The 12,488-nt window shown below is 55.2% G+C and overlaps 1 protein-coding gene across 1 annotated transcript; it reads left to right on the top strand.

Annotated features, from left to right (window-relative positions):
• Positions 1 to 608: 608 nt before the first annotated feature.
• Positions 609 to 4,846, top strand: LOC134150431 (uncharacterized). The gene is made up of 10 exons (XM_062594354.1): positions 609 to 1,077; positions 1,225 to 1,361; positions 1,628 to 1,706; positions 2,104 to 2,232; positions 2,445 to 2,509; positions 2,804 to 2,905; positions 3,113 to 3,193; positions 3,462 to 3,613; positions 3,884 to 4,006; positions 4,429 to 4,846. The coding sequence occupies exons 1-9, from the start codon at positions 609 to 611 to the stop codon at positions 3,960 to 3,962; spliced, it is 1,293 nt and encodes a 430-aa protein (XP_062450338.1). The 3' UTR covers positions 3,963 to 4,006; positions 4,429 to 4,846.
• The last annotated feature ends 7,642 nt before the right edge of the window (positions 4,847 to 12,488 follow it).

The raw sequence follows: 12,488 nt of genomic DNA, 5'->3' as shown, positions 1-12,488 counted from the left end.
GCCAGATAGCGAGCTCTCAATCCATCTCACTGTCCACACATGTGACCCACACCTCCTGAGCTTGCCTATGAAGATGTTAGGGGAGACAGTGTTGAAAGCCTTGGCCCCTGTTCTTCTCTGCCGCAGGCTTTCAGTGAACCTCGCTCTCAGCTCCTGTCTCCCCAGGGGAACCCAGGGGAAGGGACCAGCAGTAGCCCCACTGCGCAGGACGGGAGCTGGCTGGCACTGAGGAGCAGTGACTGTGGGAACATGCTGCTGCCTGCCCGGCTGTAACCAGTGTCCAGGGCAAGGGCAGAGCAAGGGGCAGGTGGGCGAGCTCAGGAGCTCTGCCGCCAGCGATGGAGGCCGGGCGCTGGCCCAAGCACACGCGGTGGCACTGGGGACACCTCAGCGCCGCGCCTCCAGGGCTGGCAGCCCGCACCGGGGCCGGAGCAGAGCACTGGGCTCCGTCAGCCCGAGCAGTCCTGCCGAGACGCCTCATCCTCACTCCCCACGACACCAGCCGGTGTCACCAAGCGCGTCTGAATGGGGGAGCCCACTGGCCAAAGCCAGAGGTTCCCCGCAGCCTTGGCTCCCTCACGCATCAGTGCCGGCGCTTGTGGGTCATAATGGCGTCAGCTGGGTTGCCAGGAGCTCGCGGCCGGGCGCCGCAGTCCTCGGGCGACCGAGGAGGTGGGAGGTGGCGCGTGGAGCTGCTCGATGGTTTGACCGCGAGAACGAGCAGCACTTTCGCACCTCCCGTTCCTCCTGCGGCTTCGGGCGCCCAGCGTGGGCGGCTGCGAGCCCCCGCCGTAGCCATGCTTCGGAGGGACGGCAGGAGGAACGACCCCCCCAAGCGCGTGCGCTTCCAGCTGCCCGAGAGGCACTGGCGGGAGGAGCTGGAGCTGGAGCGGCAGGCGGCCGCCGCTGCCCTTGGGGACGCGGAGGACGCCTGGAGCTCTGCCGCGCTGCCGTGGGGGGAGCGCAGCCCGGAGGGCGAGCGCGGGCTGCCGCGCGCGGGGCCGGCTCGCGGGGCCGGGAGGACCTGGCTGCGGGCCGTGAGGTTCCGCCTCCGGGCGCTGGGCAGATCCTGCGCGGGTGAGGAAGCGCCGCGAGCCGCCGGCGCCCCGGGCGGGGAGGCAGCTCCCTGCCCCGGCAGCCCCCCGAGCCTCAGGAGCAAGCGGGGCTCGTGCCGCAGCAGGCGGGCGCCGGCGCTCACGCCTGGGGCTCGGCCCTTCCTTGCAGTGCCGGCTTTGCGCTCCGGCAAGAGGCTCTTGCGGAGGCCCCGGGCGCCCGCGGAGACGCTCGCTGCCACGGGCGTCGAGGAGGAGCGAGGGGAGCGCGGCACCGTCGCCTCCAGCCCGGCCAGCGCCCAGGACCCGGTGAGCCAGGGCAGCGCCTGGCGCGCAGCTCTCGGGACTCCCGCGCCTGCCGCCGAGCCGCCGAGCCCGGGGCGCAGGGTCCCGACCCCTCCTGCCGCAGCGGGGGCTGCGCCCGGCGCGCGCCGAGCACCAGCGCGGCGCCTCCAGCAGCCCTGCGCCGCCTTCGCCCTCCCCGCCCAGGGCCCCCGGCCTCCCCCGGGGTCCCGTCCCCCCGCAGCTCCCCCCGCCCCGCTGAGCCGGTCTCTTCCCCACCCTTGTCCCCAAAGCTCGAGCAGAGCCTCGACGCCGGCGTCCCCAGCGCTGAGGAAGGGCAGATCCCTTCGGGCGGAGATGACTCCGGGATGGGTAAGCCCCTGGGTGCCGGGGTGCCCGGGGAGCAGGGCTGGCGGGACGGGGACGTGCCGGGCTCGCGCTGGGCCGAGCGCAGCTGCCCGCTGCAAAGGGCGTCTCGTCCCGGCGACGCCAGGAGAGCTGGGGGAGCCGGGAGGGATTTGCAAGGAGGCGTTTGGCGCGTGCTGGCGAGGCAGCCCGCGGGCAGGGCAGTCGGGGGCGGGAAGCGCCGCGGGGCCCCCGCGAGGTTCACCCGCCCGGCCCGCTGCTGCTGTTTGCCTGGCTGCTCCAGCAGCTCAGGACACGTGTGGCTCCTGGGCGGCGCAGGCTGGGTAACGGGCGTGCTTGGCGGGAGCAGCGCTCGGTCACTCTCTTCTCTTCCCCCTTCGTCCCCCTCGTGCCCGTGTCGCAGAACAACCTCCAGCAGCGGAAGAGCAGCCCCCGGCGCCCCGCTGCGACGAGGTTGTAGATGCGGCCGTCACGTACATCTCCAAGTACGTGAAGGACCTGGCCGCCTACATGGAGGAAGCCATCTGCCAGGGTAGGCAGGCAAGGGCGGAGGGTGAGGTCTGGCGCCCAGCGGGAGCGGGCTGGGCGCCGGGGGCTGCTGGGGGGCAGAGGGGCGGCAGGGGCAGGGGTCAGTGTGTGTGCCCCCGCGAGCGGTCCTGCACGGGGTTGTCGCGGGGAGCCCAACAGCAGGGAAGTCCTGCTGGCTTTGGAGCTCTCTTTTCACCTCTGCCCTTTTCCTTCCAGAAATGGAGCTCGCCAAGGAGCTCCAGGCCTTTGGCAGATCCTTCAAGAAGATCTCCGTCCCAGGGGTGAGCTGGTGGGGATGGGGAGCCCCCAAGCTCGTCCCACAAAGCCCGGCGCCCTGGGTGCTGGGCTCCCCTGCCCGCTGCCTGCCGGGGCTCGGCCCCGGCAGCTCCCGCAGGCCCCGCGGCGCCTGCCGGCCCTCTCCTCGCAGCCTGGCGCTCCGCGGGCCCAGCCAGGCTGGCCTCGACGGGAGCGGGCAGCCGGCCGAGGCTCCCGCTCTTCCCTCGCCTTCAAGGAGGTACGTGCTGGGTCTCGCTAGGTCGCGGTCAGGCCCACCAGCATGCTTTCTCCTTTCTCAGCCGTCTGGGCCAGCCCCGGAGACTCCTGCGCCGTCCCAGCAGGAGGACGTGGCTCTGCAGGAAGGCCCCCGAGACGAGGAGCGGCCAAAGCAGAGCCTCGAGGTGGGAGAGCCGCCCAAGGCAGACTGTCGCCCCGGCACCCGCACGGGGATGCTGCCGCACACGCGCGTGCGGGCGCAGCCCTCGCCCAGACGGCGGGGTGCAGAGCGGCGCCGGTCAGCCGCAGGGCAGTGCCGGCCATCGCCCTGCTCCCCGGCAGCCTCCTGCTCCCGCTCCAGCTCTCGAGCTCTTCCTCTCTCCCTGCTTCAGGCCCTGGGACAAACGCTGCTCCTCAACCAGCAGCTGCTGGAGAAGATGGAGCAGCAGTGGCGGGAGGCCGAAAGGCAGCTGGTAAAGAAGGGGGACTCTCCGTGTGTGCTGGCTGGGGGCTCCCCGAGCCAGCCCCAGGGCTCCCGCTCACGCAGGCGGCCTTGCGGCTCCGTCCCCTTGCTCTTCCCCTGGGGCCGGGAGCAGCGCTGCGGGAGAAAAGAGCCCTGGGCAAGCCCGTCCTCGGGAGAGGGTCCCTCCAACCCAGAGCTCGGAGCTCGGCCCTTCCTATTTGGCCTTGCTCTTCCCGCTGAATCCGCACTCAGCCTGCCTCCCTCTCCTGCTCTGGTAGCAAAAGGAAAAGGCCGAGCTCTGCTGGCTGCCCTGCTCTGAGGATGTGGGGGAGGAAGGGCAGGAAGAGCCGGCGGAGGAAGAGGAGCCGGGTGCCCGCAGCACTGCCCGGCGCGAAGGCTGGCGCAGCTGGAGGAGGGAGCTGAGGCGATGGTGAGAGCAGAGCTGCCCTGGCCGGGGCCGCGCAGGGAGCCCGCTCGGGGCTGCGCTGAGCCTGCGTAGGGGCGCGCAGGACCTTTCTGCTGGCGCTCTGGCGGGAGGGAGAGCTGTCTGCTGCTGGCTGCGGGTGCCCGGGGCAGATGCCCAGGTGCCTGCAATGCAGGGTGCCGGCTGGGAGGGAGCGCAGGCACTTGGGTGCGTGGGCAGAGAGTTCATCCTTGCGCCCTCTGAGCTCTTTTCCTTTCTTCCTCTCCCTTCCTGCAGCTTGGAGACCCAATGGCAGCTGCTGCAGCAGCCAGCTGGCCTGATGCTTTACGCCAGGTGGCTGCAGATAACAAACTAAAGCAGAGCATCACCTTTCCGAGGTGCTACGCGTGCAGCCGAGAGGTATTCTTCTGGGGAATCAGGGGCAAAGAGAGGAGTCAGGAGCCGGCTTAGTAGGGGCAACAGAGGGAGACGATGCCCCGCGAGCAGGGCGGCCCCGCCGCTGCCCTGGCATGGGGGTGCCCCCTTCTGCCTCTCCCCTGCTCTGGCATAGCCTCAGCTGTGAGCCCTGCGCGCTGCAGCGCGGGATTGTGGCAGGGAAAGGTTGCACCTCTGAGGTGCGAAGTCCCTTTCTGAGACCCAGGCAAGCACTCACACGTGCAGACTTGTGAGCAAGAACGGGAGTCCCGGGAAGCATCAGCCTGGGAAGTTGCTGACGTGCTTTGGGGCAGGTCTTCCTCAGCCCTAGCGTGCACCCAGGAGGGGCCCTCACTCCGACACTGCTTTAGTCTTCATGGGGCTCTCTCTCTCTTCCTTCTTCCTAGTCTCTTAACTTGCCAGACTGGGGCGAGGTGAGCTGGGCTGGACCTGAGATCACGCTCAGGTTCAGCGGGGAGTCCAGACCACCGGGCAAGTTCAGTGGAGAAAAAACAGAGCAGGAAGAGTCTGGTGCTTCTGCCCGTGCGGATGCAGCCGTCGTCCCAAGGACTGCCACCCGCGCCCGCCGGTGCCGCACGCCAAGACCAACGTGACGTCTCGGCTCCGCTGGACCCCTTCGGACTGCCCGGCACTGAGCCCGGCCGGGAATGCTCCGTGCCGCGCCAGGGACCGGACGATGACCCCGTCTGTGCGTCCGTGGGGGAAAGAAGGGTGCAGAGCGCCCCGCGCCCCCGGGCACCTGCTCCCGCCTGAGCTGCTGCCCCGCGTCTCCCTCGCCGGCACCGGGCCGGCACCAATAAACACATAAACATAAAATAAAGCCTGGACAGTAATGCTGTTTTTTAAAATCCGAGAGGCCCTCCTCACTTACAGATGCAGCTCTCTTTAGGCTCCCGAAATTCCAGTTCTCTGAACACACGATGTCTAGTGATTACAGCTGTGGAAGAGCCCGTGGGTTTGGGGGAAGAGGGTGGGGTGACCGCCGGCTGTGTCATTTTGCTCACTTTCAGAGCCGTGACCAGTGAATCCTGCACTGCTTTGTGCCCTTGTTTCCTTTACAAGCCCCTGGACAAACCAATCTGAAGTGTCGGCAGCCCCTCGGCAAAGTGTATCTTGGTTTTCTTGATTTATCTGCTCGACTGACTTCGTACTGACACTGTGCTTGCAAGCTCCTGCGTTCAGTTCCCGCAGCTGGCAGTGCTGCAGTGAGATGAGGAGCTGATACTTTCTTCAGGGAATCGTGGCAAAATTTGTTCCTGTGCTGAATGGGAATGTTATGGGAAGGCCGTGGAGGATATTGGCCCCGGAGCGGCACAGCCGGGGTCCAGAGTGCAGAGCAGACACGTTGTAACAGGCGCCCTGGCTTTAACCGAACGGAAGTCAAATTAAGGCAGTCCGTCACCCCGGAGATTTCAGAATTTCAGCCGTTCCTATAGTTTTCTCTAAGCTGCAGTTCCAGAACCCTACATCTGTGAATCTGGGAACTTTTTGTTTTGATCCCTCCCTTTAGGAAGTGACACGCTGTTAGAGAGATACTGTGAGAAAAACCTTGCAAATAGTTAACAAGACTCAAGGACAAGGGGGAGAGAAAAACAGTCCTGCAGAGGATAACCAGCTCCGGCTAAAGAACCTTGATGAAACCACAGCGCTGTGAAGACTGCGAGGGGCAGGTAAGGCAAAAACAGCAGAATAACCCAGAAGTGACCTTAGGCTCATTAAGGCTTATTAACATATTAAACTTCACACCCCTAAATGAATAATGAGATGGGAATGACATGATAATGATGTTCCCGCCTCTTCTTCGCTTCCTATGCTGATTAACAGGAATGTGAAAGCGCAAGCGCAGAGCGATTACCTGAGGTAATGAAATTGTAACCAATAGAAAGATTTGTATAAAGTACTCCCTGGAAAGTGTGTATAAATCAAGAATGAGGGGGGAGAAGGTGCGCTAGCTTTGTGGATTTACCACCCAGCCCCCATCTCTGCGCAGAAAGGAAATAAACAAATATCTCGACCCCGCGTGTCCGTTGGGCGCTTGCACAGCGGGTAACAGAACCCAGATTTTGGGACAACCAACCCTCCCTCCAACCTCCCTCCGAAGTCGGGGCGACAAGAGACTCAAAGGCGCAACGCCGACCAGAGATATTTGTGCCAGGGCGAAAGGGGGGTGAATCTTTGGATTGGTGAGTATAACATTTACTTACTTCCACGGAAGATGACGTTGGATTATGTCGCACGTAGACGCTCGGCAAAGGTTGCCTTAAATTGACCAGAGGGGTCAGAGCAGAGTGCGCACAAAGCTACGGGAAAAAAGGTATTTCCAGGTAAGAAGGTTGGTATTTCTAGGTAACTGACATGGGATCAAGCCAATCCAGCATTCCTCCCTGTAGCCCTTTGGGTTGTATTTTGAAACACTGGGATATTTTTGGAGGAGATCGGATGACAAAAAAAGAATGAAAAGATGTTGTAATCTATGGTGGCCAATGTATAAGCTGGAATGTGATGAGCAATGGCCAAAATATGGGACCTTGAACCATAACACTATATTACAGTTACTGCTGTTTTGTTGCCGGAAGGGGAAGTGGGATGAGATACCCTATGTGGAGGCTTTTGTGTCACTATATAGGGAACCAGAAATTCAAAGGGAATGTGAACTTAGAAGTGAAGAGGAATCTGTAATGGTTGCAGTAGGAAAGAAGGAGGAGAGCGGGTATTGTGCTAACAGACAAATTCTGAATGGAGAGGAGCAGGAGGATGTACAACTACAACTTTTTTTGGGAAAATCCTGAGAAGCTGCATCAACTTTTGGAGACTGTTATGATATCTCATAATCCTAACTGGGGAGATGTGCAGGCGCTGTTGAATACTTTCCTGACGGGAGAAGAAAGGAGGCTGGTAATCGATAAGGCAAAAGAAGAGGGTGAGAGAAGGGACAGAAAGGGGGATCCTGAGGTCTATCTACCCACCAGAAAGGATCCCGAGTGGGATCCAAATAGGAGCGGGCGTAGGGAGCTCTTGAGGCAGTATCAACAGCTGATTTTATTCGGGGTTTGGTACGGGGTTCGGAAACCAAAGAATGTATCAGAGCTGTGTGAAGTAAAGCAAGGGCCTGAAGAAAATCCCTCGGCCTTTTAGGAAAGATTATGCGAAACAGCCAGAAAATGGACAGAGCTGGATCCAAATGAGGAAGCGAATCAAAGGCTGTTTAATGTGCTCTTCATTGGCCAGTCAGCTCAGGATATTAGAAAGAAGCTGCAGAAGGTAGATGGAGCTGGGGGAATGTCTATTCCACAGCTGATAGAAATAGCGTAGAAGGCATATAATAATCGGGATGAAAAGAGAACAAGAGAAACACAAAATCAAATGAAACTGCAGGCTGCCATCCTGTCAGCTGTTCAGGGGGGTGAATCCCAAGGCAGGGGCAGGGGAAGCAGGAGAGGCAACAGAGGAGGAAGCGGTGGAAGGGGAGGGAGGCCAGGAGGAGGCCTCCCTAGACCCGCTTTGGGTCCAAAGCAAGGTGCAATTTGTAGCCAGGAAGGGCACTGGAAAGATGAATGTCCAAATCGAAGAAGGATAACAAAGCTACAGAGCCCAGCAAACACCGACCTAACTATGTTCGAGGAGTCAGATATGGAATGAAGGGGACCGGGGGAGAAAATTAGACTTTCCTCAGCTGATCCCCTGGTTCCAGTAAAGCTGGGGAATGAAACTAGAGATTTTTATTAGGTAGTGGAGCCACTCATTCAGTGATAACTACTTGTAAAGGACCCTTAAGTAAGACTACTACCACCATTGTTGGGGCTACGGGAAGGAAAGCTTTGAGGCCATTTTTGCAACCAATGGAGTGTACGACTGGAGGTACTAAACTGACTCATGAGTTTCTCTCTATGCCAGAGTGTCCCCTCCCTTTATTAGGATGGGATTTACTATGCAAACCGAATGCACAGGTGACCTTTTGTGAGAGTTCCCTGCAGCTCCACAGCCCTCCAGAATCGGCACGGAGAGCACAAATCTGCCCTTTGATGGGATCAGCTCCAGACGATAACAGGATCCCTTCAAGTGTACTGGATGCGGTGATTCCCTTGGTTTGGGCCTCAACAAAGCCAGGAAAAGCAAAAAACACGACTCTGGTCAAAACAGAGCTGCAACCAGGAGCGAAGCCAGTTAGGGTGCATCAGTACCCTATCAAGCTAGAAGCACGTAGAGGACTGGACCCCCTAATTAATGCCTTCTTGCAATGTGGCTTGCTTAGAGAGTGTCAGTCTGAATTCAATACACCAATCCTGCCAGTAAGGAAACCGCGCTCCCAAGAATACCGACTGGTCCAGGACCTAAGGGCAGTGAACCAAATAACAAAAGACATCCATCCAAGCGTGCCAACCCCATATACTCTTTTAGCCTCGGTGCCTGAGACTAACAATTGTTTTACAGTGCTAGATTTAAAAGACGCTTTTTTCTGTATTCCTACAGAAGAACAAAGCCAGACAATTTTCGCCTTTGAATGGGGAAGTCCCACTACGAGGAGGAAGGAGCAGTTATGCTGGACGGTTCTTCCTCAAGGATTCAAGAACAGTCCTACCCTGTTTGGTGAGATCTTGGCCAGAGAACTAGCCCAATGGCAGGAAGGTAACAAAAATGTCACTCTTTTACAGTATGTCGATGACATTTTGATTGGAGCGGATTCAGAGCAAATGTGTCTAGAGGTGACAGTGAGTCTGCTAAATTTTTTAGGACTTGCCGGGTATCGTGTTTCAAAGAAAAAGGCTCCGACTGCGAAGAAGGAAGTCCAGTATCTTGGTTTTAAAATATCAAAAGGCCAGCGTGCACTAGGAGTGGAAAGAAAAGAGGCTATATGCCGAATTGCAGCACCCCGCACGAAAAGACAGCTGAGGGGATTCTTGGGAATGGCAGGATTTTGCCATATATGGATCCCTAATTTTGGGCTGATAACTAAACCTTTGTATGCAGCCCTAAAGGGTCCAGGAGAATGGTTAGAGCGGACCCCAGAATGCCGTGCTAGTTTCGATGAAATAAAAAAGAAATTGATGGAAGCTCCAGCACTGGGGCTCCCAGATACGGCTAAACCCTTTCAATTGTATGTGCCTGAGCGGCAGCAGGTGGCCTCGGGAGTAATGACCCAAATGCTTGGGAGCTGGAAAAGACCGGTGGCGTATTCTCCTAAACAATTAGACGAAGTAAGTAAAGGATGGCCGGCCTGCCTCCGGGCTATAGCAGCCACCGTGTTATTAACACAAGAGGCCCGCACATTGACTCTGGGACAGCCCTGAACTGTTCTTGTACCACATGCAGTATCAGCAATTTTAAATCAAAAGGGGCATCACTGGATTTCCCCGAGCAGACTGGTAGAATATCATGCTGTGTTACCGGAACAAGGAGATATTACCTTAAAGGTGGTTTCGACCTTAAACCCTGCTACTCTGCTACTTGGTGAAGAGCAAAAAGAGTTACCACATGACTGTTTGGCCACTATAGAGCAAGTATACTCCAGCCGGCCTGATTTGAAGGATGAACCTTTGCAGAACCCAGATGTGGAGCTATATACAGATGGTAGCAGCTTTGCACAGAATGGAGAGAGAAAGGCTGGATAGGCACTAGTGACTCAATGGAAAGAAGCAGAAGCTAAACCATTGCCGCAAAACACCTCAGCACAGAAGGCTGAAATCATTGCCCTTATACGAGCCCTTGAAATCGGAAAGGGCCAAAGAGTAAATATATATACTGACGCAAAGTATGCTTTTGGGGTAGTTCACGCTCATGGAGCGATTTGGAAAGAATGAGGGCTCTTAAATCCTCAAGGAAGTAATATAAACTATGGACAAGAGATATTAAGATTGTTACAGGCAATAATGGAACCCAAAGAAGTAGCGATAATGCATTGCAAAGCCCACCAGAAGGGAAATAGCGAAGTGGCACAAGGAAGCAGGAGAGCAGATGCGGCAGCCAAACAGGCAGCACTAGCAGGACGCGTGATTGGGCCTTTACTACCCAGTAGAAAAGTACAAATGCGACCTCCTGAATATTCAGACAAAGAAAACCAATTGGCAGAAAGGCTAAAATGTACAAAAAATGCTGAAGGGTGGTGGGTCACCCCAAATGGACAAGTTTTAATTACAGCCAAAATGATGGAAGTGCTCCTCAAGAGACTGCAGGAAGAAACTCACGTGGGAGCAGCTGCTATGATAAGCAGCGTAAAAAGATATGCGGTGGGATCAAAGATGCTAACAAATGCTGACCTGATTGTAAAAAGATGCCCCACCTGCTGTGCAAATAACCCCAAAATTCAGAAGAAAGCACCTATGGGAGAAGTAAGAAGAGGATTAACCCCAGGGCAACGCTGGCAGATAGATTTCTCTGAATTGCCTGAATGTGGTCGGTTTAAATATTTACTTGTTTTGGTAGATACTTTTTCTGGTTGGCCAGAAGCCTTCCCATGCTCCACCTGTCATGCAAAAGAAGTAATTAAAATTCTACTAAAAGAGGTAAGTCCTCGATTTGGGATTCCTGAAGGTATATCCTCAGATAATGGACCTCATTTTATTTCAGAGGTGGTTCAAGGAACATCCACATTTTTACAGATGAAATGGGAATTACACACTCCATGGACACCCCAGTCTAGCGGTAAGGTAGAAAGAATGAACCAAACACTTAAAAGACATATTTCAAAACTGTGTCAGGAAACCCATCTTAAATGGGTAGATGTATTACCAATGGCCTTGATGAGAACAGGAACAACCCCAAGAATAAAAGAGGGAGTGAGCCCTTTTGAAACACTTTACGGGAAACCTTGCCCAATTACTGAAATAGGGGGACGAAGTGATCAAATGCATGTAAGAGGGGAAGAAATGTTGAGAGAGTATTTACTGTCTTTGTCTCGGGTACTAACATCTTTACATGGGTACCTTAATCAACGTACCCCCCTTCCATTGGATTCCCCTGTGCGAGACTTCAAGCCTAGGCTTCTAGTTTATATTCTGACATAGGAAGAAGAACCACTAATAGAGAAGTGGAAAGGACCTTACCTGGTCCTTCTGACAACTCATACTGCAGTAAAGGTGGAGGGAATAAGCTCCTGCGCCCACTAGTCCCGAATAAAGAAGGCACCTTCGAATGACTTGTGGACTGCTGCACCCACAGGGCCTCTCAAGAGAAGAATACAGAAGTTGCAAAGTGATGAATTGTACTTGGAAAACTGAACTCTTTTATATGGAATTAGAGTGCTCTTAGTGTCATTAGGTGTTATTTTGCATTCTGATAGTTTTGTTAATAATAGATAGAGCTGATTTATAAGAATATTGATTTGTTTAATTTAATTTGTTTGCTACACAGTTAAGATGGAGAGTGAGGACACTGATAATTTTGTTATGCATGCTCATTGGTACAAATAACCTGATTTTGTAGCTTGTACAGGCCTTCAGAAAAAGGGACTCGGATTACCGCTTGCTTCTCTGTTCCCCAAATCTCCCGGATTGCCCATGCCATGAGAAATACTTAGAATTAACTTAACAGCCATGTAAGAATAATTGAAGTTGTTTAAATGAGACTTGCTAGATAAGTGATGTTAACAAGTCTCAAAGGGGGGAATTGCTAGAGAAATACTGTGAGAAAAACCTTGCAAATAGTTAACAAGACTCAAGGACAAGGGGGAGAGAAAAACTGTCCTGCAGAGGATAACCAGCTCCGGCTAAAGAACCTTGATGAAACCACAGCGCTGTGAAGACTGCGAGGGGCAGGTAAGGCAAAAACAGCAGAATAACCCAGAAGTGACCTTAGGCTCATTAAGGCTTATTAACATATTAAACTTCACACCCCTAAATGAATAATGAGATGGGAATGACATGATAATGATGTTCCCGCCTCTTCTTTGCTTCCTGTGCTGATTAACAGGAATGTGAAAGCGCAAGCGCAGAGCGATTACCTGAGGTAATGAAATTGTAACCAATAGAAAGATTTGTATAAAGTACTCCCTGGAAAGTGTGTATAAATCAGGAATGAGAGGGGGAGAAGGTGCGCTAGCTTTGTGGATTTACCACCCAGCACCCATCTCTGCGCAGAAATTAAATAAACAAATATCTCGACCCCGCGTGTCCGTTGGGCGCTTGCACAGCGGGTAACAGAACCCAGATTTTGGACAACAACGCTGCAGTATTTCTGAACTGCTTTTGAGTTGGTCTTGGTTTCATTTGGCGATAGACTGGCTTCCACTGCAGACGTGTTGCCTCTTGGTTCAGGCTCTTTCTCCCTCTTGGAGTCACTTCTTTGGAAAAGGCAAATCTCAAAATTTAGCGAAGCCTGACCTGGCAGAACTACGCAGTGAAGCTAGATGGATCATGATACAGTCCCTCAAAGGGAAGGAAAGGTTAAAATACCAAGCTGGGAGGAGTGGCTGACACAGCTGAGGGCTGTGCTGCCCTGCAGAGAGACCAGG

The sequence above is a fragment of the Rhea pennata genome, chromosome 23 (assembly GCF_028389875.1).
Source record: "Rhea pennata isolate bPtePen1 chromosome 23, bPtePen1.pri, whole genome shotgun sequence".
Classification (NCBI taxonomy): domain Eukaryota; kingdom Metazoa; phylum Chordata; class Aves; order Rheiformes; family Rheidae; genus Rhea; species Rhea pennata.
This window is presented reverse-complemented; position numbering and strand designations above follow the sequence as displayed.